Source organism: Drosophila takahashii, chromosome 2R (genome assembly GCF_030179915.1).
Source record: "Drosophila takahashii strain IR98-3 E-12201 chromosome 2R, DtakHiC1v2, whole genome shotgun sequence".
In the NCBI taxonomy this organism is placed as follows: Eukaryota; Metazoa; Arthropoda; class Insecta; order Diptera; family Drosophilidae; genus Drosophila; species Drosophila takahashii.
In genome coordinates, this window is record NC_091679.1 from 33,442,804 (window position 1) to 33,467,705 (window position 24,902).

The window sequence follows — 24,902 nt, forward strand, 5'->3', positions numbered from 1 at the left end:
ATTACGCTCCGCTGTTCGTGTGGTTCGAGTGTGTGGCCAAAACTGCCAGCGGTATGATAAAAATTTTCCAATTACCAATTTTACATATTTCAAAGCGCCCGCATAAATATTTATGGCGAAAATTTATGAAAACTAAACGTGAGAGCCACACGATGGCAAAAAGTGGGTGCATGGCATTCGCATGGATGCTACACTAGCTACACTGAAAATAAATGGGAGGTAATGAAAATAATATCAATAAATGAGAGGTAAATATATTTAAATTAAATGTAAGAACTGAGAATTTTATCGCTTATTATTATTTATTCAGAAATTATTACCTGTACCACATATTTAATTTCAATAAAAAACATTTTTTTGTTCAGTGTCTTAATATATTTACTTTTAGCTGCGAGTGCAGTGGATAAGCTTTTACTATGTACAGGATGTGGGGTATAAATCTCTTGCATATTTTCTAGGTGATTTGAATATTTTCAGAGGGCTGAGGGGGCCACTAAATTTTTTCTAGCTTATCCCCCGGGCTGTGTGTCACCGTGTTAGGGAAGCTTCCAGCTGAATATCTCTGGCCATGAATGTGGCCCCCGAACACTTTCCCTGCTGCCCGCCGATTCCCTGCGGCCACGTGACATTGGTAAAGAAAGCCACGTTTGCATGCCGAGGACTTTGTGTGAGCTGGATGAGTGGCAAAAAAGCAAGAAAAAAAGGAAAAGCGGAAAGCAACCAGAGCGGCGGCACTTTACCTTGATTTCCCCAAAGCTCAGCCAAACGCCCATCGGCCCCGCCCATCACTCACTTGCTCACTTACTCACCCACTCACTGCGCAATTGGCCGCAATTTGTTTTCAGCTGCTAAACAAGTCGGGGGTTCCCCATTCCCCTGCTCACCTTTTCCCCCTGCGAATTCAGTGCGTTGCAAGTGCTAATTAATCTTAGGCCAGGTATACTTCAGCGATATGAAGTGAAGTGAAATGACTGCCGTTGCCTCTGCTGCTGCTCACACCCCAAGGACACCGAAATGAACTACCCCTTGCCCTGCTGGCCATTAATTAAATTACGCCGAGGAAAAAGTTCAAAAACACATAAATCAGTCTGAATCATTGGGGTTGTGTCTCTCTCGGTTTACTGGGCGCCCAGATGGCTTTTTAGTGCCCCTGCGAGACGCAACATAAATATTTGTACTACTTTCCCACCTCACTTTTCCCCCTGGCGATCCTGCGATCCACACGCACTGATAAACTCATTTAAATGTTAATGCAGCGTCAAAAGTTTCTCGAAACGTAGGAAATTGCATGCATTTTATTGGCCATTATGTGTCCGTATTGAGACGTGGTGGTTGCTGCTCTACTAGGGTGGTGCTGCCCTCGTTGAACTACTATCCCATCTTAGTTTAATAACTGCAACATTGTTGCCTTAACCCCTGGCGAGAAAAGGGGCTGGAAATACTTGGACAGAGGGGTTCGAAGTCATAGAATGGGTGTGTGCCTGTCTGCATGTTAATTACGTGGCGAAAGGAAGAAACTAAACAAAAACACATGATATTGGATTTTTAAAGGGGTTTTGTGCCGATAGAGTTGTACAGTGGAGGACGGAAATGTAAGACAGGTAGGGGTTTTATTTTAATTTTATATCTTATTTATTTCTGCTTATAAATCCCTCTCATAAGTTGACTCCCTTAAATCCCTACACTTACTAAGCTCACAAGAAACTTTTGCTAATTAGTTGAACGCATGCAGATGCAGTTGAAAGTTTTTCCAGCTGCCTTCCCCGCCCCTCGAAGCCCCTCGTAGCCCACTTCATGTTATTGTTTATAACACATTTGCTCATCATAATAGGCAACATTTTCGTTTTTCGCAGCAACATGCCAAGACAGTGGCGGCGCCATTAACCCCGTTAATGCTGCAATTATGCGGCAAGAATTATGTTCGGGTAGCAGGTGAGTTGGCAGGTGAGGCGGCAGTTACCGGGGGGGCCCACTGTTACAGTGGGTAGCTGCTATAAATCCAGGGCGTCTTGCCGAAACTTTGAGCGTGTGCCTGTGTGCGGGGCATAATGATAGCCAGGATGCGAAAGGAGTGAGCTCTCCTGCTGGCAACACAAATACAAAGTGGCAAAGGAGATGGCAATGGAGATGGAGAGTTTATACATACAATGGCACTAAGTTGTAAGTTTAATTACCCACATAACAGAGACATGAAAACAGGGGGAAGGCAGCAGTTCTCGTCTAATTAGACAGACATGGTCGGTCCTCTGCAACTGACACAACTGTAATATACCACAATATATATAGGGAGAGAGGAGCCAGATTCCCCTTTACGATCCTTTTATTGTGTTTCGGTGTCCGTGCGTGCACTATAATTGCATTCGCTCCTGCTACTGAACTACTGCCATCGTATAAATCGTAAAAATGTTAAAAAATAATCATCATAAAAGACAAACAAGAAGCCATGCGGCACGCAAGGCGAGCCACCTATATCCCAGATATTATTTAAGTTCCGATGTCCTTTCCTTCTTGGGTGTCGTGTCCTTTGCCGCGAATACACACACATAAATCATTTGACTTGTTTGCCCTGCCCAGCAGCGCCCCGCTCTTCATTTACTCATTAGATTCGGGCCATTCGCTTAGTGTCTCTGTTTGAGCTCGGGTTTTTGTCGCTTTCGTAACACAAAGGACATAATAATATGCTTATTTCCAGGATACACCTTCTGTGTCAACAGCTCTGCTTTCTTCTTCTCTTTTCCCATCCTGCGTCAGCAGAATTCTCTGGCAAAATGGAAGCAACAGCAACTGGCCTCGACGTTGATTGGCATTTGGTTTGCTTTTGGGTTTCGGTCTGGGGGGCTTTTTTCGGCTGGTTGCCTGCTATTCTCTTAATTTTCAACACGTTTGCTTCTGCCCTGAGGCATTTCTTTTTGGCAAAGGGACACGCCTTAAGGGGCCGGACAAAGGAGTCTCTATCTCGTGACAAAGGGCAACTTTAACTTGGCCCCTTCTGCGTAAAAACTTTGGGCCAAGCCATCTTGGCCCGCCACCTGGCGAAAAAAGTATGCTAACGCCTTGCAGCACGCACATGTCGTGGAGTGTTAAGGACGCACTGGAGTGTCCTTTGAGCCTTTTTGCGTTTCGTATGCGCATAACTTTGCACCTCGACCAGACGCCGCCGCCGCCGACGAAGTGCGTGCGACACACATTTCTACAGAGCGAAAAAAACTATTTCGATTTTTATGGCCCAGTGACGCATATCGCAAAGCGATTAAATGATAAAGGGAGTATAATATCATTTAAAGAAAAGAAACAGTTAAGAAGAGGCCTTTCTTATAGGCCACCTGAGTAGAGCCTAAAAAATATCAACATCAAAACATCGATATTATCGAATCGATATTGTTAAAATATCGAAAATATCGATTTTTATAAATATTCTTTAAGTCAATATAATAAACCTACCATCATTTTAGAGGTAATATCTTTTAAGACTCAAGCAAAACTTATTGGACTAATAATGCTCAGCACTTTCTCTCTCTGTGGGACATCGCTTTAAGAATTCCCTTTAAGCCAACTCACGCAGCTTCCCTTTGGCTCTCCATCTTTTTCTGGGAAAAACCGAGAAGCGAGGATGGATGGTGGAATATTCGAAGGCATTTCTTTGACGACGCGTGGCCTAAATTGTTTCAAATTACAGGACAGGACAGAACAGCACCTGGCTGCCTTAATCCGCAACTATGCCGTCTGTGACTCTGTGTGTGAATCTCTGTCTGCCTGCCTGTGTGTGTGTGTGTAGGTTTGCCGTTTCCGGCAGCTCATTTCCGTTTCGCCTCAATTGGGTAAACCAGAAAAAATAAAAGCTTCTTCTATAAAACTCGTGTAGCACTAAAAAATCGCATAAAGGCAACTCCGAGGGGAGCACATGCAACGCAGCAGGTTGTGCCGTTTGCTTTTCGGAAGGGTGCATAAATTAGAGAGTTAGACGAGGGGGTGGTGGGCTAGGTGGTTGGTCGGTTTCTGGGTAATGGCAAGGTTGCAGTTGACCGTAGACAGCTGGCAGGCAAAGACAGAAGGCGGGCGGAAGAGAATCCACCCCCTGGGAGGAATATCGGGCAACACCTCAGCACTTATTTATGGTGGGGAATTTTAAATTCTACCCACCTTCGCTGCACACAGCGCACAATCGCCCCCTCCCCTTAACCCCTAACCCCCCTTGTCAGCCCTCTAATTCGAAAGTGTGGCAAATTGCACGGCACAAAAACCACTCCCCCCACAGAAACCTAGCACTCCCCGCTGAAGGAAATTTGGGCCAAAAATTGCACGGTAATTGTAGCCGCTAAATTTCACTTTTGCTCGGGCTTTGCGCCAAAAGGTAGCAGGCAGCAATTGAGCGGTTACAACGGCGGGGAAAAGCGAGAAACAACAACAAAAAAAAGTGAATTATGCGGCAGACTGAAGTTTTCCATCCTCCCCCCTGGAAAACCCCTGAAAACCCCACCTCATCTCATGACAGCCTGGCCGGCAGTTTTCATTTTTAAATTGGCGGTTTTATGTGCAATTCGAAATGGCAATGTATGCAGGGGGATTTTACGTGTGTGTGTGTGTGTGTGTGGGTGGCATGACTAATATTTGCACACACCCGCAAACACACCACTACAAACGAACACACTCACACAGCCACAGACAGTCTGCTTGTTGTACGCATTAGCCAAATTTTATTGCATACTCTTGTGCGCTATTGCAATTTAATGTGCCCCACTCCCATGTCCCATGTCCCTTCATTTCAACCATCTGCGATCCGCTTTCCTCGTTCCGCGTGCGGTTTTATGCTTTACGCATAATTTTTGCGTAACAATTGAAACACTCGCAATGCGAATGCAAAATTTCCACGGTTTGAGTTGAGATTTATATTTTGCTATTAAGCCACATTTGCCCGGGCAAACAAGGCGCGTCGCTTTCCCTTCATCTCCCCACTTCCTATCCAGTAAAACACCTCTGCTCACCGCAAAGGGAAAGTTCATTTTTCATGGAAATGACTTTATATGATTATATGTGCCGGCCCTTATAGGCGAACAGTGCGTGACGGCGCATTAAGGCGATTTGAATGTCAGCAGTCGATGGGTAATCATTTTTTTTATTTTTCAAAAAGCATTTGTTCGTTCTTAATGCACAAAAATACAATTTTAAAAAGCGGGAAAAAATTATATCATCTTTTTACGAATTTAAAATCAAAATAAATATTTTTTATAAGTTGATTTACTTAAATTTATTTTTCGAGAACATTCTGTTTTATTTAATAACTTCAATTCGATTGACACCAATTCTCTTTGCCTCAATCGAATGCCACGTACTGTGCGGATACAAATTATATACGTACTTCGGCCGCCGCCAATGCGGTTACCATTTAAATTCCAAGCAGAGTTGCGGGAAAAAAGTGAAAAGTATTTGTTTATCATAAATACTTTGTCTTTCTCTTTTCCGCTTGCCGTCTCATCCTCTCTCACTTGCACTTACAGAACCAGTTGGATATAAATGAAGTGAATATTTTCTCGCATTGATTTCAAATAGCGTGATTGCAGGACGCCCCACAGTGCCACACACGGCGTATGCGTAATAAATATTGAATATCCATATGAAGAAGTTGTTTGGCCATAACTTTCTTTTGTCTCTGGTTTCCGTGTGTGCGTGAGTCCTTTGTTTCAGGTTTATTATTTATTATAAATGACTGCACACACGGACAGAGCGGAGGATCCCGCTTAAACACTGTTATTGAGTGCGGATACGACTCCGTTTCAGAACCTTGAGTTGGGAGTATCTGGTATCTGCAGAGGAAACAGGTCAATCGATTCCTTTCATTTTCCCCCATTTTCTGTCTTTTCTCTGCCACTTCGTAGGCGTTTCATTGGTAGCACAATTTTCAAACACAAACACACCGACACGCTGTGCCATCTGAGCATTAATTAGAAATGGGTTTTCCACCTCCCCTTCTCTGAACTTTATCCGTCTGATTGCTTTGTTATCGCTTTCCATTGTCCGTCGATTAAATGATGTGTTAATTTTGCTGCCCTCCCCGACATTCTGTATGGATTCCATTCCGGAATGAAATCATGCAAAAAAGCTGCGATACATCCATTTAAATCGGGCAATTCCTATGCAACTCGAGTCCCAAAAAGGGAGACGGGCTGCACTTAATGCAATTATTTGGCATGGCACAAAGTTTTTTCTGTGTCATAAAAATGGACAATAAACCAATTTAACTTTTGCAATATGCTGGCCAGCAACCCCCGGGAAGCTCCACTCCCCCCGAACTTTTTCAGCCTTATGCTTTCGGTCAAAATAGTTCGGTGTCCACTCTGAAAAGCCAGCACAAACGAACTCGTGCGACGGGTACTCCCCCCAATTTCACGCTATTCCATATATAAATTCCCCAGAAAACAGAAAAGGGGGAAGTCGAACCCACCACCAACACATGTGCTGGGGGTCAGGCCATAACTTTAATATATTTCACTACGAATTATTTCTGACGGCCACAGACCATCATCCCCTCTTTCTCTCTGTTAATGAATGAACATATTTCGGTTGTTCATATTGTTTCTAGAATTCCATATATGCCTTCTGCCTCTTTTGTTATCCTTGTGGTTGGTGTGTCTAAATACATCGGAGCAGATAATTGAATTCGAGTGTAAGTAAGTGCAGCTAGAGGTGTCTGTGTGTGTAGCGGAACCTTGAGTGCTCTGCCTGAAGATCAAAGTTTGCCATTTATGTCTCCTTTTAATGATTATTTATGTTTATAATATCCTGGCAGGGGCTAAAGTTTCGAGTGTGTTTGTAATGGCCATAACTAACCTCAGCGCTTTCCAGGCCAAGACGCATTGTAATTATTTTGAGAAATTAATCTGTACTCTGGATGCATGAATCCCTGAAATCTCGGGCAGAGATTCCATTTTATTTATCAAAAGGCAATATTATAATGGTGCCTCATTAATTACAGTAAAATTGTAATATTAAAACAGGTGAAATTATCACAACTCGAACGATATTTGTGTGAATTTATATATTTGTTTCGTCACTACAATTTATGAAAATCATATTATGTTTCTTTCTTTAAAGCCTTATTAATTATAGGCCCCTTAAGCTTTGTCCTCGCTTGTTTTACTGTTTAAAGTGTTTAATTAAAAACACACGCCTGACAACAAAAGCGGCGCAATATTGTCAGGTCGGGTGTTATGGCCATCGGGTTTTCGCCATCATGTGTCAGCAGCAGCAGAAGTTGCAGCTGCAGCAGCAACACCAATGGCCACGGGAGCAACATGCGTGCTGCTGCTGCTTCCTGCAACAAAAGCCGCAACGGTCATGTAAAGTTAATTAAATCAAGCGACATGTGTTTTAAATAAATTGAATAAACTCGGCATTAACATAAAATGAATTAATTTTAATAGGCTTGCCGTAAGTTGTTAAGCCAAAACTATAAACAAGTTGCCATTGTCATTCGAACGGTCCCAAGGAAATGTTGAAAGACCAAAGTTTTAATGCCACCCTCTATTAATTTTTGTTGGTTCCTTTTGGGATGTTAATGTGTACAAGTATGGCATCATTATGTTAACGAATTTATGGCAAACCCCACACACACACTCACTCAGAGTCGGAGGGAAATTGGAATGGAAAACGTAAACTTTTATAATCAAATTTAGTGGCGCAGACATTTCTGGCTTAATTAATTTGTCGTCATTAACTTGAGCCGAAATGCGAGTGGCTTTGAAACGTGAGGATGGCTGGCCGGAAAAGTCCTCCAAGAGGCGCATCCTTGGCTCCTCTTGTATCCTCTTGTATCCTCCCGTATCCTCGTAGGAGGTGTCAATACATACACAAAGCTCTGGCTTTTGTTTGTGGGCCACACGAAACCGCAGCTCTCGTGTGTGGGTGTAAGATTATTTATATCTTGGTATCTTCGCATCCTTGTATCTTTGTATCCTTGCGATCCCTGTGAAGGTCGCCGGCGCTACGCCTCTGCCTTTTCCATTAAGATAAATTGCACACTCTCTGTGTGTCAAACAAGCATTTGTACTTGCGGCGAGGCGAGCTGAATTATGGCACTTAGAGTTGCAGTTACAGTTGGCTAATGAATCCGCAGGCCAGAAACCAGGTCAATGCGATTGTAAATTACGGCCTAGTCGGCTTTGGCTTTGGATTTGGCCCAAAAGCACCTCGAACACAGGTGAATCTGTTCGGCCTGCTATTTATGGCGGAAGCACACACACATGAAAGGGAGCGCAGTCGAGTATTGATTTTCTTAAATTTCAGGCCCCCGGCAATCATCCCCCGCATTGCGTATACGCCCTGTTGGTGCCTGCGTGTGTGTTTGAAACAATTGTACCTCTGACATGACTTCAATTGTGCACTGAAATGGCTGATGGACTTATGAACTGGCTGGCAAGAAATCCTGAAATCCTGCCGAAAACTTACTTGGCGCTTACAGCTGAAAATTGCTGCTTAATTGCTGATTTGCTGGGCTGGCTAATTTAGCCGACGATGGCTGCCCACAGCTCACAGAACTTCCACCTGCTGGTCGAACGTAAAAGTTTTCTCGTTTTCGGCCAAAAAAAAAAAGGAAAACAGGGTGAAACAACAAACTTTTGTTGGCTGCCAGCGCTAAATGCTCGAAATTCTTTAAGTTTACGAGAGGAATGAACATTTGTGAGCAGTTTTCATTTTCCTGCTTTACGGCTCCCCCGGCCATTTTCCTGTTTTCCCGCTTTTCCGTTTTTTTTGGCTTTGCGTGCGTGAGGGAAATAAGGAGCCAAGTTTTTTGTGTTCTTTTTTCCGTTTGAGCCTTTGCACCCCTTTTTTGCGCTGTTTCTATTTACGCAATGTCCGCAACTTTGGTCCAAAGCCAGGTGGATATTGAGGTTGCTGCTTTCCCGCTTTTCTGGGGGTCATTCCAGCGGGGGAGCGCTAATATTCGCCATTAAACTTTTGCTTGTTTTTCTTTAATTAACAACGCAAACATCTGATATGCTATCCCAACGCTTTTCGCCTCGTACTTTCCTTCCCGTTTTCCCTTATTTCTTCGTTTTTTGTTGCTTACTTTGTCGTCTCGCAAAACCTTTATGAAGTTGAAAATATCCTTCTTTCCCTTTTTCGGGTCGCCGGAAAAGTTTGAGCGTTTAAAACTCGTTTCTGTTTACATTTCTGCGGCTGGCGAATCCCTCCCCAGATTGCAGTAATTGTAAAGAGGCGAATCTTCTGCGTAAACCCAAATTGTTTATGTAAATAAAAATGCTTAACAAAGGCGGATTTTCACACATAATAGCCCCGTGATAGTAGTCATAATTTCCGATGAGCATTAAAAAGTTTTGCTTTGGTTAAAGCGGATTACTTACTCACATTCATCCGATATGCGAAATGAGTTTTAATTATTCAGCGACAGCTCAGTTAAACGAGAATCTGTGTTGGGCTAAGCTCGGCTTCGGTCCATAAAAAGTCCACTTGAAAACTAATTAAACACTAATAGTTGGGGCGCAAAAAAAAAAGTGGGAAAAAGGGAGATCTCGGGTAAAATAAAACACATCTTAAGTGGCGGAAGTGACGGTCAAGTTGGAAAGGGGCTGGGAAGGGGGCTGAAAAAGGGGGAGGGGCGGTGAGGGGTCCTGCCATTGAACAAACAACAAAACGAAGACCGTGCAGCCGGGCAAAAGTTTTTAATTTCACTCGAGCACTGGCGGAAAAGTAAAGTACAAGGAAGCACAGGCTGCTGCGCGCGAATGAGTCTATAAGTCTCGAACCTCTGCTCCCCCGAGAACCTCCCCTCGAACCACCCTATCGACTTCACACAATGCGGAAGAGAAATGTCTTGCCGATGAAATAAAACAATGGCAAAACAATAGCAATGCGAACGAGTTCTGGGTGCCAAATGGCCAGAGAGCCGGGTGAAAAAGGATAACAGACGTCGCCGACGGAAGTGGACCGAAATGGCAAATCAAGAAGAGGGGAAAGGGAATGAGAGCGAAAAGGAGACGTGGGCGGCAAATCCGCTTAAAGTGAAAATTATTCCTTTTGGCCATAAAAAGGGAAACCCCCCAAAAACACACACACACACAATCTATTTCGGCTTCTCGGCATTCGCGGCTATGTAAGCTGTTGACTTATTTCCCAAACTTCGATCCCCAGCCTCCATTGTTGTGAATAGTTTTGTATGCCGGAGCTTAGCTGGCCGGGAATTCGAGGCCGAACAAAGTGGGGAAAACGTTTAAGCCATTCTATTTGAATTTCGCATCTCCCCAAGCAAGGGCACTACAACAAATATCTTATTTCAAGTTTTTAAAGGCAATTCTTTAAAAATTCGATTCAAATATAATATCTTTACAAAAAATTCACTTGTGCTTAGTAAAAGTGCAAGTATTTCCAGGAATTAAAACCAATTGGAATTTCAAACATGAACGAAATATTTGGTGCAAACATGAAAAACTGACTATCGGAATTCTAAGAAAAGAATCTTCTTATAAATAAAGTATACAAACAACAAATTGAATACATTTTTTTGAACAAGAGAATATTTATTTTATTTTGAGTGCGTTTATAAAACAATAAATACGTTTTTCTAAAATATTGAAGAATGTTTATGACAAATTTAGAAACCTTAAATTATTATAAAACTGTGATTGAAAGAACTGAGTTATTAAAGAAACAAATAAATAAGCATTTGTCTAAAATCCTCATGTTTATTGGCCTTAGCAAACTGAATTTTTAAAGAAATGCCTCAAATTCTTATGTTTATCTCTCAGTGCAGCAAAGTAAACAAACTGAATTTAGTTGCCATATAAAGCCACCCTAATCCGGCCGCAAATTAGTCGGGACTCCTTGGCCACTCACTTACCTTGACTGCGACGGCGGGATGAAATGCTTGGGGCTCTGACTAACTGGAGGGACTTACCTTTGTGGTGGCGCAGATGATGGCCAGCTGCCGAGCCTGTGCAGCAGGGCGGCTCGTAATATAAATTCCAGGTGTTCTCATAATCCGCCCGGGCGTATTCCACGTGGATTGTTTGGGCGACGAGGAGGAGGAGGAGCAGGGCACTGAGGCTGCCGAGCCTGTGGTGGGGATTCCCCGTGGCACACATGCTGCCTGCCTTCGCGATAAAGTATTTTCTTTTCCTATTTTATGGCGCAGTTTTAGTCACTGACTTTCGCGGTTCACCAAGTCACCAAGTTCACTGATTGAGCAATCTTTTAGCTGGCATTGATCTCGTTGTTTTGGGGAGCAGCGATCGTCCCGTCACACACACATGTTCCCTCGTTTCCGTTTCCGCTTTCGTACTCGCTTCCGTTTCCGCTTTCCCTCTTCACTGTGGCGCGCACTTCGCGAGCATCAGACACGAACTGAGGGCTTTCGCAACGAGGAAGTGTGTTAAATAAACACACTCGTTCTGGCTTTGGCTTCGCGAGTGTTCGGCCCGAAGTTCGTGAAAACCTGAAAGAGCGGAAAGGTTCGAGAGCATTATTAGTTGGGAAAACGACGCCGGCGCAGTGGAAAATGTCCCTCGCGCGATGAGTGGATTTCCCAGTAATGTTTGTGTTTATGCCAAGTGTATTGAACTCATTTGCAACGGGCAATGTGCAACGGAGTCTGTTGCAGCGGCCACGTTTTCAAGGGTAAATGCAGCAGACACTTTCGAGCTGAAGTGCATACAGATCCCAGCCCAGCCACCCACCACCCAACCGCCCAACTCCTGGAAAAACCGGACAGCCCAAAGCGAGAGCAGACGGCTAGACGAGTGAAGGGTTTTCGGATGGAGCAGAATGGGAATATTCCCGTAGTAAGGCAGAGAATCGGGGCTTTGAGCCTAGCAGACGCCTGCACTTTAAGTACGCTCCGGCATTATTATTTATGCATATGGCTGTAGTTATGTGTGTGTGTGTCTGGGAAATTCTCCTCTTTTTTTCCAATGCTCCGCATCGCGCAGCGTCGCGTGTTTCAATTTGCAATGTAACATTGTATGCTGCAAAAAGTTCTCTAAAGCCAGACATAAGTCACTCAGACAGGCCCTCAGGGGGCGGTAAAGGGGGAGGGAGCGTAGGGGGCCGACGGCCAGACAGAGTCGAGCCCAAAGACAATTAGGCATTGTGTGAGTGTGCGGTAACCTTCAGACAGTCGGCTCTTTCGAATGTCTTGCAGCTTAGTTTTCAGCTGTCCCCGCTATTTGACTTGGGAACTCTGGCCGAGAACATAAAGTGGAGTTACCAGCAGGAGGAAGAGTTGGTAACCACAAGTCTGGTCAGTTCGGGGGGAACGGGAAAGTTTTCAAGAATTTTTGGAGACCTTTGTTTGACAGGTTAGGCCACCTGCACTGAGGCAAAAGAATGGGATTAAATGCTGAACAAATATTGAAGATAAAATAATAAAGATAACTTTGTTTAGTCGGTTTCTTAGCCATAATTATTTTTTTTTTTATCAAAAATATAAAGTACAAGTTCATTTGTCTATTACAGTTAATTTGGAAGAACAATTTCTTAGTCCCAAGTCTGATAATAAATTACTGTCTCACAATACATAAATAGAAATAGAGTTATTCAAAATAATCTATTATAATAGCTTGAGTCATTATAAAATTTATCATTTCATTATCATATATCTCATATTATAAAAAAGTGCCAGTATTTCCTTTAGCTTTCCTTTCAGATCCTGCGTTTTTCCCAGCTTGCTCCGGAATGTTTAGCCCGGATGCCATATGGCTTCAATGTCCAATGCAGCCGTCAAAGAAACGGGCCAAGAAGCCGGCTGGGGCTCCGGCACCCACACACCTGTCGCGGCCAACAAAACGAGCTCCACAATTGCCTTATAAATGCCCCCAAACTTCGGCTAAGCCCAACGAAAAACTTTGATTAATGTGCGCTTAAAGAGGAACCAAATACGTGGAAAAACCTCAGGGGAAAAGGAAGGGAGCCAGGAAAGAAAAGGCGGGCAGGAAAAACAACGACAAAAGTTTTCATAACTTAAAGCCAGAAAGGCGGAGAAGGAGAATGAGGCGAAGCAGGTCTAAACGGCGTGCAGCCAGCGGCTTCTTAGCCAAAGCGCAGTACAAAAACTTGTGCAATCAGGACGGGTTATCAGGGGGGTGGTCTAAGGACCAAGAACTGCAAAAGGTTCAAGGCGCCGCACAACAATGTCAGGGACCCGCTGGCAGGACGAAGGAATCACAGCGCGAAAGCGTTAAAAAAGCGAATTGTAAAACAAGCAGCAAACAAACGAGCAACATTCGCTCAGGGCTGGTACAACCCCCTGTAACCCCCTTATAAACCCCCCAAGCCCACCCCCTTTTCCTCTTTTTTTGCCCCGCACACAAAGTAGCCACACGATCCCAAACAAACCCCCTCTTAAAGTTGCTTAATAGAAAATGTAATTCGATGCATTTAATGTTGGCAACGGTTGCTGAATGGAAATCAGTCTATGGCAACCGCTTGGTTGGGGAAATCCCCCAAGTTTTCCCCCAGCATTTATTTTCCCGCTGAAAATTGGCAGGCCCTGTCTTTGTCTATTTTTATGAGTTGCATTGCGACGCTGGTCCTGAGCACTCGTTCTTGTTTGAGTTGCTTACCTAATCCCTGCAAACAAGTTAAAAACGTTGTAAAACAAACAACAGTACAAAGTGGGTGGCTTCACTGCCCGGTGGGTGGTGCATTCTTTTTGGGTGTTTACAGTCGAAGTTCCCTAACTGAAATTCTCTGACAAAATTGTGTGGCAATCGCGTTTAATAGCTAAACTTCACAGACTTTTCTTTGTGAGCATTAGGACGTCTGTTGAACTTCATATCTAAAACAAGCTCTAATTTGGAATGACATTTTATGTGGAATACTTATACTAAAAAAATCTCTAATTTAGAATTAAATTCTAAATGGAACAACTCTTTTAAACGGTCAAATAAATGAATGCTAAAGAATATTGTATATTTTTAAAATCTCTGTTTCATGCTTTTAACATTCCCCTTTCTTGAGTTATAGTAAATATTTTATTCCCAAGATTTATTTTCATTTCATAAACTCAAAACCCGTTTTAAAAAGAATCACATATATATAAATAAACATAGTCGTGTGACATCTGGTGGTTCGAGTTATTGAAGTTGGACTGTTTGAGTTTTTGGGAGAGGGTGAAAACGAAGCGATTTTGACTGACATCGAGTGCCATGAGAAATACAAACAATCAAGCCGGGCAGACAGTTGCATTCCCTCAGCGATCCACCAGCCTTCATCCCCTCCCCTCGCTTTTTCACCCCTGCAGCAACTTTTGCAACTCCATCCAACCCTTGGGTAACCTCAGCAACCTGCGGAGCGTGCCGCAGCAATGAAAACGAAGCGACAGCAATGCTAATAGAAATTAAGCGAAAGTTTGTGGGTCGGGGAAGGTCAAGGGGGAAGGGAAGTGGTCTCTGGCTTTCCCAACCACCCACCCACTGCAACCACCTGCACCACCCCCCTGAAGGTCGCCTGTGCAACGCTTGCTTTCATTTCGTTTAGCCGCCTTTTATTTGCGACTATTTACATTTGCTTTTATTAATCATAAAAAAAGCGGAGCGACAGAAGTACGAGAGAAATATATTTTGCCGAAATTGCCAAAAACGTTGGCGCGGCTCGTGACCTCCGCCTGCCGGCTGGCCACCCCATTCCACCCCCTGGTTTCTGGCTTAGTATCCTGGTCTGTGCTGCACGAAAGTGCAATTTGATTTTAATGGCGGCAAAATGTTGAATTCTAGTCGCATAGCCAGACAGAAGGAGAGGCAACGCGCCGTATCCCCGTAGCTGTTGCTTCCTGCCTGCAATCAGGAGCCATTTGTGTTTGTCGTTGATCCTCCTGGTGCAAGGCTCACGCACGTGCACTGAGAAAAAAGGCCACTGAGGTGGATACCCTTGAGCTAGAAGCTTCTTATTTAAATGAAATATTTTTAGCAGTCTATTAAATTAATCTATATTTAATCTATATATTTAAAAAATCATTTTCTGTTGATTATGATATTAAGTCCAAATATAAAGAATTCGTATAATTAAGATGTGATTCTAAGTACAGCCCCTCGAAATTGTATTATAAATACAAAAGTTTCGTTCTTGTATATCCCCAAGTTTCTAATAAGATTTTTTTTAAGTTTCTAGAAGATATTCGAAATATTTCTCCCAGTGTAGACACACACACGGACAGTTTCCCCATGGAGTGTCGTCTGCCTGGTTCCGTTTTGCATTTTGATTGTTTTTTATGAGTGAGTGTGAGTGCGAGTGTGTGTCGCTGGGAGTACGTGCGTGCATTTGTTTGTTTGTTTGTTTGCGCTGAATGTTTGGTCGAGAACTGAGGCAAACAACCGCTCGTCACTGTCATTAACGTCATTGTGGCTCCGGTCAGGAGCAGCATGTGCCACGCCCATTCCACAGAAAAACCGCCCACAACCCACTGTGTCCCCGATGTCCTGTGTGTCTGGCAATCGAACGCCGAACGCGTCTAACAGTTTAAATTATTCAAATGACATTCTTCCACAGACTATGCCTGTGCCTTTTGTGCCTGTGCTCTTCCCCTAATTACATTTGGCCAAGGTTTAGTTCAAGGTGGAGTTCGAGGAGAGCCATGAAAACTATCAATTATTCATTTATTTTCATTTAATTGACTGAAATTTCAGGCGACACACGCCGACACACGCACAAATGCCATTTGCATTTAGTAGTCCTTTTTATCCTGAGGGCACGCCTTCGAAGTAAATTTATTGCCAACGGACTGACCTTTGGTTGGGGATATAAATACAAAGTCTCTGTATTTTTTTAAGAAATATTTTACAAATGTTTCTGGGAAAAAAGCTAATCAATAAATCAAAAAAATTTGTATGAAATGTAAAATCTAATTTATAAATTAAAATTATTTGTAAGAAATATTAGATTCCAATTTTTACGGATTTTATAGGTTTTTCTGCCACTGTCCAAGGGAAAATATAAAGAGTGAGGTGTTGCAAAGGACCTTCCTCTTTTGTTTGCTGATGCTTGCAGAAAGTCAAGTCGGGGTTGGACCTGCCTGACTGTTGGTGAGTCCTTGATAAGGGTTTCCCTGCGGCACGTACATTAACCCACCGCCCAGCCACCCAGCCGAACCACCACCACCCCCTCCCCTCCCTCAATGCAATGCATGGGCTTAACTCTAGTTTATTTGTTAATGGTTTATTTATTAATTCCTGCGGATTATCACATCAGACAGACATTGCCAATGGCAACGAGATAAGGCACGACTGGACAACGGAAATCCATATGCCATTTAGTTGCAGGAGTCGCTGGAGGGTGAAAATGGAGGCGGTGGCGGGATATGCTTATCGGGCTGAAGCTAATTCACGCCCCCTTTCCGAATGTTGAATCTTGAGCAAATTGCAAATTTGTGTTGAACACACTTTACTCTCGTGTATTAATAATGGATAAGGCGCAGACTTAGCTGGCGGAATAGTTTCCCACATGCATTATACTCTATATCCGCTTAAAAGTGCCAGAAACATGCGTAGACAATTTCCTACGGCGCGAGAGAGTGGGTGGGCCGGAAATTTGAAAATTTTCAGGCAACTTTGGTAGGGAAAACTGCAAGGGGATTTTCCAGCAGTGCGTTTGACAGGCTGTGAGTGTTCAGGCGTGTGTGAACTTCCGCACATGCACACACACACACTCGCTCGCAAAGGCACTCATTCAAGGAGAAACAGATTTCCCAAAAATACATGTAGATACAGCAAATTCCCAGCAATTAGTAAATAAAATGTTTCAACTAAAATTCGAACAACCCCAAAACTCACAGAAGGGACTGAAAATTGAGCAAGATTCGAATTTTGGAGTTGGGGGCGGATGGCGTAGCCGAAAAACCTTTTAAAGTATTCAATAACATGAAAATGCCAACCCTGCTCCACAGAAAAACCCCCGCCACTTTCATTTTAACCTGATGGACGTGACAACAAATTGAATTTCTCACGCCTTCAGATTCGGTTGCTACAATTTTTTACGTTATTTTTAAACTCGATATGAAGGCAGCCCAATGGCAATCCCAAAACCCCCCCTTAAAAGCATATAAATGTCACCAGGTTCATTTTAAGCAAAAGGTTATCGCAGGAATGTCATAAAAAGAATGGATATCCTAGAACTCGATTCCTGCGAGCGCATCGAATTTCTAGAACTTCGGGTTTAATCTTGAAATGGTTGGAATTTTGATTATTTAAACTCTGTCCCCGGCCATAATCATCAAAATAAAGCCACTTAGCCTACGATGCCCCTTTCTCCTTTCCTCCGACCCATAGAAAAACAAAATTGAATGTCAAATTCATACTCGAGTTCAAATTCAAATTCAGACTGAGTCTGACATTGAAATTTGCATATGCCATGACGGTGCTTACTCGTTTTGTTTGCTCTTTGTTTCTGTTTTCCCCAGCCCCAACTTGCACCCCAAAATTTTGCTGGGGGGCGGTGGAAAAGCGTGGCCGCCTTTGAAGTGTGCCAGCATGGCGCTTAGCTGCTGATAATCCTTTTTAAATAAATTTGTTGGCACAAATCGTTATGCCAGTCCACACAGAGGGGGGTTTCGAAAACGCACCTTTTCTGCTTTTATTTTTTTGCAACCCCTTTTTCATATCAGCACTGCGCTTTGCAGCTTCCCTTTACTCTTTTCTGTGTTTTCCTAAGCATGTTAATACACAGGAAATTAAACACTTATGCGGAAGTCATTGAAAAGGTAACTCCCACATATGTGCACAGAGAGAAATCATCCTCATAATTCGTAATATTTTGTATAAGTGGTTAAATATCAGTAGAGATTCGTTAAAGGAACTAAATTAGAGGATTATCATTTTAAAAAACAAATTTATAAAATGTAAACTAAAATTTAAAGAATTATTACGGCTTATATGGTACTTTATTTAACTCATATCATAAATAGTATTATTTTGTAGAACCTATTACAAACAGTTTCTAGACCAAATACCACAGATATCTTAAATATGTTAATACTCAATTTTTTTCCAATGTAACCGTACATATTGCACCCCGGGAATTAAGTGGAATTCGAAAAGCGTCTGAGCATTCAATTATGCACAGGACAATGGGGCAATTGAGGCCAAGTTAACGTAGCAGCGGCCTTATGACGGCATGTACAACTACCTACAGCACGGATGTTAATGATGATCACGAGGAGGCAGTGATGATGATGTGGATGATGCCCGCCCTGATGTACATGTAGCACCCTTAATAGACACCCCCAAACACATTAACACACAGCCGACAGACTCGGAAAACCGGGAATGGGAATGGAAAACAAAAACCCACAAAGCTGGAGCATGAAGAAAATTTCATTTAGTTTGCACTAACACGCTGTCAACAAAACGGGGGCGGGGCAGCTGTGTTGTTGTTTTCCCTTGCCAGGCGAACTTAAGCGATTTTGCATTTCATTACGGCTTCCTTTTTTCTGCGGTAAGCTCTCATTCTCTCCCCGTCTTTTTCATTCGCAGCAGCAAAGGCAGACGAAAAACTGAACTGAGATAAACACAAATACATAATCCAGGAGGGCAAACAAAAAGGGTTAACCCCGCCCCCTTCCGGAGCCCAACGCCCAAATCCCATAGCCACTATCCGTTCTCCTTCAGCCAAATCTGTTTTGTTGGTAACGGCTTGAGATACTTAAATACTTTGTGCGGCGCATTCGAGCGCAAAATGAGGCACGGATTGACCCCCACAGGATTGTGTTATAAGATAATTGCTTAAAAGGATAAAATCCTTTGGGGAGTGAACTCTCGCACTCTCTGCAGCACCATACCAGCCCCATACAGATGGACAGGCAGCGTATGGAGGCGACGGGGACTTCTGATTTCCGTCGGAGTAAAGTTTCATTAAATCGCAAATTGCCATAATTCAACGATTTACATTAGCCGCTCTTTAAAATCGGGGATCGCAACGGGGTGAAGTGGCAGTGGAAGTGGAGCGCAGGCCAACAGCCAGACATCGATTAAATGGCGCAACAGAATGAAGCAATAAACATTTAGAGGGCTCAGTGCTCAGGGCTCAGGACCCAGGACGATGTGAACTCGAGCCTGGACCAAAGCCAGAGCACACGACAAAAGCAGAAAAATTATCGCAGGATGTGTGTGTGCCACTCAGAAAAGTGCACTGGGAAAAACAATAGCAGTCTAATTGAAATCAGATCTAAATGTCATGCATACGAAATGCTCTTCAGATGTGCAAACATCTTGGGTTTTATAGGTTTTTATACCCGTTACTCGTAGAGTAAAAGGGTATATTAGATTCGTGCAAAAGTATGTAACAGGTAGAAGGAAGCGTTTCCGACCCTATAAACTATATATATTCTTGATCAGGATCACTAGCCGAGTCGATCTTGCCATGTCCGTCTGTCCGTCTGTCTGTCCGTCTGTCCGTCTGTCTGTATGAACGCTGAGATCTCGGAAACTATAAAAGCTAGAAGATTGCCATTTTGCATGCAGATTCTAGGAGCTCCTACGCAGCGCAAGTTTGTTTCAAAAGGGTATCACGCCCCTTCTAACGCCCACAATCGCTTATATACGATTTTAAAATTTTCAATATTTCGGAAAAGTAAAAATGCAGTTTTATTGTGTTTATGAATACCTATCGAAATGTAGAAGAAATTTTTTAAATCGGACCATTCGTTAAAAAGTTACGGTGGATCAAAGTTTTTATCTTCATCTCCTTCGCACTCCCTTTAGCTGAGTAACGGGTATCTGATAGTCGGGGCACCCGACTATAGCGTTCTCTCTTGTTTGAAGTATTTTTATTGGGACTAGAAAATTACCTAGCTAATAAAATCGATTTAATTTAGAAAGTAATATTAAGAAATTTAGAAAGTAAATAATTGAAATTGTGGTACTAGTATGTGAATATTTTAATTCAAATTAATATTTTTAAATAATGGTATTTATTTCCCTCAGCTACCTATCATGTTCTCGAATGACATATCGACATATTTCTTGTATAATATTAATTATATAATTAAGCCCATTAAATATCAAATGAGATATTAAATAAAAATGTAAGTACCCGAAGAATTCAAGATCTAAATTGCAATAAAATTGTAGATTTTTCTTCCTTTTTCCTTCATATTTTCCATCGGTTATTTTTCCCAGTGCCTTGTTTGTGTGAATATTTGCCAGTGGGTTAAACGTGTGCACATCGACATCGACGTCGGCATCAAATGGCCAAGCGACGTTTAGCAGTCGATAAAGTCATTCAGTGCAGCACGTGAATGCCGGCTAAGTTATGCACGTGTGTGTGTGTGCGAGTGCGTGTGTGCTGGCCGTCTATGCCATCGTTTTGGCCCCTCATTTTCCGCCTTTCTGATAAAGTAATCAGCTGATGCCGCCGGCCAGAGTCCAGAGTCCAAAGTCCAGAGAGCGATAGCCATCGATGGATGTCAACTGGGGCCACGACACTGACCGTCGGTAACCGCAAAATGTTTATTGATTATTTGCGACCCACACACACGAAATGCACTTTATGTGGTTTGATATTTACGAAAATTGTATGCAAACTTTTAGATGTTATTTACCAAACAAATAGCTGGGGAAAAAAGTGTGTAAAATAAATCAAACCAGAACCAGTCATGCCGAATTGGCCAAAACAAAACCGAATACGGCAAATGCCAAATCAAAATAGTTCGGCCAAATCAAATAGCGACATCAAACGGGGGGTTCCCCGCCCTCGAAAAGCCTCTCTATGGACAGCACAGCCTCGTCTAGACGGCATTGCATTTCGGCCATGGCCAATAAAGCAAATGCGAACATTCGTCCTACAGTAAAAATTAACAACGGCGACGACACGTTTTGGCCAAAACGGGAGAAAAAAAAGCCAGGATTTTCCCTCGAAAGGGGAAAGCTGAAACAGAGAGAAAGGGAGAGCGAGAGCAAAAGGCATAAACCAAAAGGCAGACAACTGACAGACGGCCAAATGGAATAAGAAATGGCAATGAAAATAATAAAAGTCCCGAATGAAAGAGCAGGGAAAAGGTAGGGAGCGGGAAAACGGTGTGGCCATGAATGAAAATCGGAAAATGCTAAGCAAACACACGCACATAACTCCAAGTGGATTTCTCTGTCTGTGTGTCTGAACAGGTTGTGCACTGAAATAAAAACGCAACAATGCGCAATCATCATTATCGTTAAAAGAGGCGCTTACAGAACTAGACAAATTGCCACTTTAGAGAGCTGGACCAGGCCAAAAGCCAAAAGGCTCAAAGTGGCAACGGCGACGGCAACAACACTTGCAGATGCCACAGCGGCAACATCAAGAGCAACAAGAGCGGAAGTTGGCGGCCACAACGTGCCGAGCGGACCAGGCAAGCGTCTATAATGACCTCTGGGCAAATGGGCCAACACGCACACTCACACACACTCACACAACGGGCCCGCATAAAACCAAAATGGCGCACATTAGAGACCCTTGGCGCACAGAAGTATGCTACGCTTGGCCATTTCAGGCTATGTTGGCTAACCGAAAACGACCAAAGGGCAAAAGAGCAACAAGCCAACTCACGGAAAAAAAAGATAGAAATGGGAAAAAGAAGTGGAAACACGAAAAAACATAACACTCATAATCAACTGCCGCCGACTGAACAATGAATAGAATCAAACGAGCCCAAATAGAAGCCGAGAGCAAGTTCAAGGTTCAGCGTCTCTCATTGCTTTTGGCTTTTGTTTAGAGGTCGGAAAAGCATAGGCCAGCACTTTTTTCGGCCTTAATTATAGACACGCACACGAGCACAGCCAGACCAACAAACATGAAGCGAACAATTATGTAGGGTTCTGCACAGCACAGCAGCAACAGTCGAGCGCAGCAGAAACATGAGCTTCAAATTCAATTCGGTCCACCGAAAGAAATTATACTAAATACTTTTTCTTAGTCTATTAAGATGTTACATCAATAGGTTATGCATCGCAATTTCTGGAATTTGTTCTACGCTCTACCTGAACTAGGAATTTTTAAAACAGAAAACCAGTCTAAAGCTGTTCACTTTAATCTAGTAAGAATTCCAAAAGGATCATTAAAATTTCTCTTTCCGATGCAACTTGAAACCTCCCCATTTTTGTGTAAAAATTTTTTTCACATTATAGAAACCGAAGACTTTTTTGCCTGTACGGCTGCTTGGTAATTTGCAGGCATCTAAATGCTTTCCAAGAGCTCTCATTAATAGGAGGGTCAGAAGCGCCACTCACCCCTTTTGCCCCTCTTAACAGCTCTGATTGCTGCTGCTGCTGTTGCTGCTCATGCAATGGCGACAGCAATTATTGTTACAATTAAAAAACCATTAGGCGTAATTTGGTTACTTTTTGTGGCCCGCGGCTCCTTTTTCTCGACCACGTTGTGTACGAGTATTTGTTTGATTGGGCCACACGACACTTCCGTTGCGAGGGCGCCGGAAAACGCAATGAAAACATTAATTTGCCCAAGAATCAATAGGAATAAAAGTGCGCAAAGAGAGCCGAGAATAACTAATCCCCTGGCTTTGGTATTTACCCCCGATTTCAAATATTCATGGTAATAACGCAGAAATTGCTTAATTCCATTTAATAAGCTGAAAATGTCTCTTTCTGGCCTGCAATTGATTGTGTACACTGTACACACGGTGTGTAATTTACTGGCCTCTCCTTGGAGAATGTGGGCAACTTTGAAGTTAACTATTTATGAAATTGAACTTTGGCTGCCATTAGCGCATAATTTCCTCAGTCCCGGTTCCAAAGGAAAGTTCAAAACGATTGCTGAAAGCGATTTTCCTTTTCTTTTCTTTTTTTGTCCTTTTTCTTTTGGCTTTTTTGTGCTGTAACACACATGCAACATGCCACACGGAGCAAAATGGCCGCAAAGTGATGGGCCTAGGCTGCCATTGATTGGCAGCTGTCTCACATGGCACCCCCTCCCCTAATCCACAGACCATGCCCTTGCCCCCCTTTATGCCACCAGCTGAGTGTCAAAGGCGCTTAAACGCTTTGAGCATGCCGGCCCCTAAACCCCCCGTCTTCTTCGCCCCTTTTTGTGGGCCAGGTTCTTTGGCCACTTTTTTTCGGCTCTGGCCAATCTTCTCAGGTTCTTTTGTGCGGCGCGAAACGGGCTAAAAACGCTTTTTGTGCCTTTGCATTTAATACTCTTACTGACTGCGGCAAAATTCTAACGCTTTTTCTAGCCGCTTTTGAAAAATAATTACGGTCTTGTATATTAAGGATAATTTGGGGATCTACTTTGGCTAACTGTGACCACAAAAACCACAAAACTATACATATGTGTAAGTTCATAGTTTTTTTTTTTGCCGAAATTCAGTTTTACAATAAAGACAAGTAAATAATAAAATAAGTAAGTAAAGCTCTTCCTCAAATAAACGTAACCTAACAAAAACGAAATTTTACAGTTAATACAACTTATTTTTCAACCAATTTATCATCAGTTAGAGGGATTAATATTATTGCTATTTTAGTCTTTTAGGAAATTATGATAACTATCATTAAATTTGAATAAATTTTAAAACTGCTGTATTGTTTACATTCCCTTTTGTATTGAAAAGACAAATCCACATTTTAACCACAAAAACAAAAATGAAATCAGTAAATAGCCAAGTTACCAAGATATAAACAAAATAAAGTGCTGATTATAGCAAAAATCCATTACATTCAGCTTGCGTTTCATGAATGGAGTGTGATTTTTGTTTATTCTAGCTTCCCCTGCACACCAGATATTATAAGGGCATTTAAATGGCGACTCCATGCACTTTGTCTCAAACTTCTGGTGCGGTTCTGCGCTTATAATCACCAAAAAACAGACGGAGGGTCGGAGTGCTTTTGAAGTTCTCTCCGCTCGCATTGTTGTTGCTCGGGGTGGCCAGAGGGGGGTATGCAGAGGCGTGGCAAGGGGGGCAAGGGCATGCGAAACAACCTCGACATGCGATGCAATCGCCAGCGCTTTTTTCGACCAGCTTTTGTGTCTTGATAGCGTTTTTTTTTCTGTTCTGTTCTTTCGGAGCCGCGAGTCGCGAACTGCTAGTTGCGACCAGGTGGCTACTGTTTCGGCCAAGATATTGCCTGCACTTGGCTCAGAAAAAGGCGAGAGAATTCCGCTTAGAGCTCTTCTAAGTGGCAATAACAATTTGGCCGTTTGCATTCGCAATTTATGCGATGAATGGGCCAAGTTGGCTGCACAAATGCAAATGGCAACGGATGGCGACCAAAAATAACTCCTTTGTCTCTGGTTTAAGCCACTAAAGAGAGAGAACGGAACGGGTTGCAAACAAGTTGGCATCAACTGGTCAGCGAGGGTAATGCAAAGTGAAACACGCTTGGCAGGTAGCGCTCAGGTTGGATTCTGATTGGATTCGGATTGGAGAACGTTGCACACAGTCTTGGGGATCGAGATTTGTATATTCACCTCGCTGCAAACTGAGTCCCCCGTTGGCTTTTGGCTGCTGTTGGTGGCACACTTATCACTCAGTTTTCGGTTTTTATTTATGGGTTTTGTTTCTTCTTCACTGCTCACAATTTCCACGAGTTTTCAACTGGGTTTTTGACTGCGCTTTTCCGCTTTTCCACTTTCACGCTCAACATCCGCACAAGAGAACCGTTCGAGTCGCGTTTTGAAGACAAACTGAACAAACCTTCGCTGTTGCTTTGCCGCCGAAGTTTTCGCACATATATTCGGCTCTTTGGGTTCGCTTTGGGTTCGCTTTTGGCTCGCTCTCATTCGTTTGGCATTCGCCAGAGTTCGGGAAAAACGAGTTTCAAGCTGGCAATGCCCTGAAAGCTGTTACCGGGAACACTTTCAGGACTTGCCGGCTTTTTAACAGTTTGTTTTGCTGTAAACCGCACCTTATTGGACTGGGAAGTTCAAATGTTCTATTATAAAAGTACCATAACATAACCTGTTCAAAATTA

At 42.9% G+C, this 24,902-nt stretch overlaps 1 protein-coding gene across 3 annotated transcripts in view; it reads right to left on the reverse strand.

The window, feature by feature from the left end:
- Sema2b (Semaphorin 2b) overlaps positions 1-24,596 on the reverse strand; it is a 46,847-nt gene extending 22,251 nt beyond the window's left edge. For all 3 annotated transcript variants that reach the window (XR_011418030.1, XR_011418029.1, XM_070213414.1), the window contains exons 1-2: positions 24,400-24,596; positions 10,910-11,446 (exon numbers count right to left, since the gene is read on the reverse strand). Coding sequence is in view for 1 of the 3 variants with exons in the window: in XM_070213414.1 (XP_070069515.1) it covers positions 10,910-11,096 (187 nt within the window). In the remaining 2 variants the exon portion in view is untranslated. The remainder of the gene's footprint in view (positions 1-10,909; positions 11,447-24,399) is intronic.
- Between the last annotated feature and the right edge of the window lie 306 nt (positions 24,597-24,902).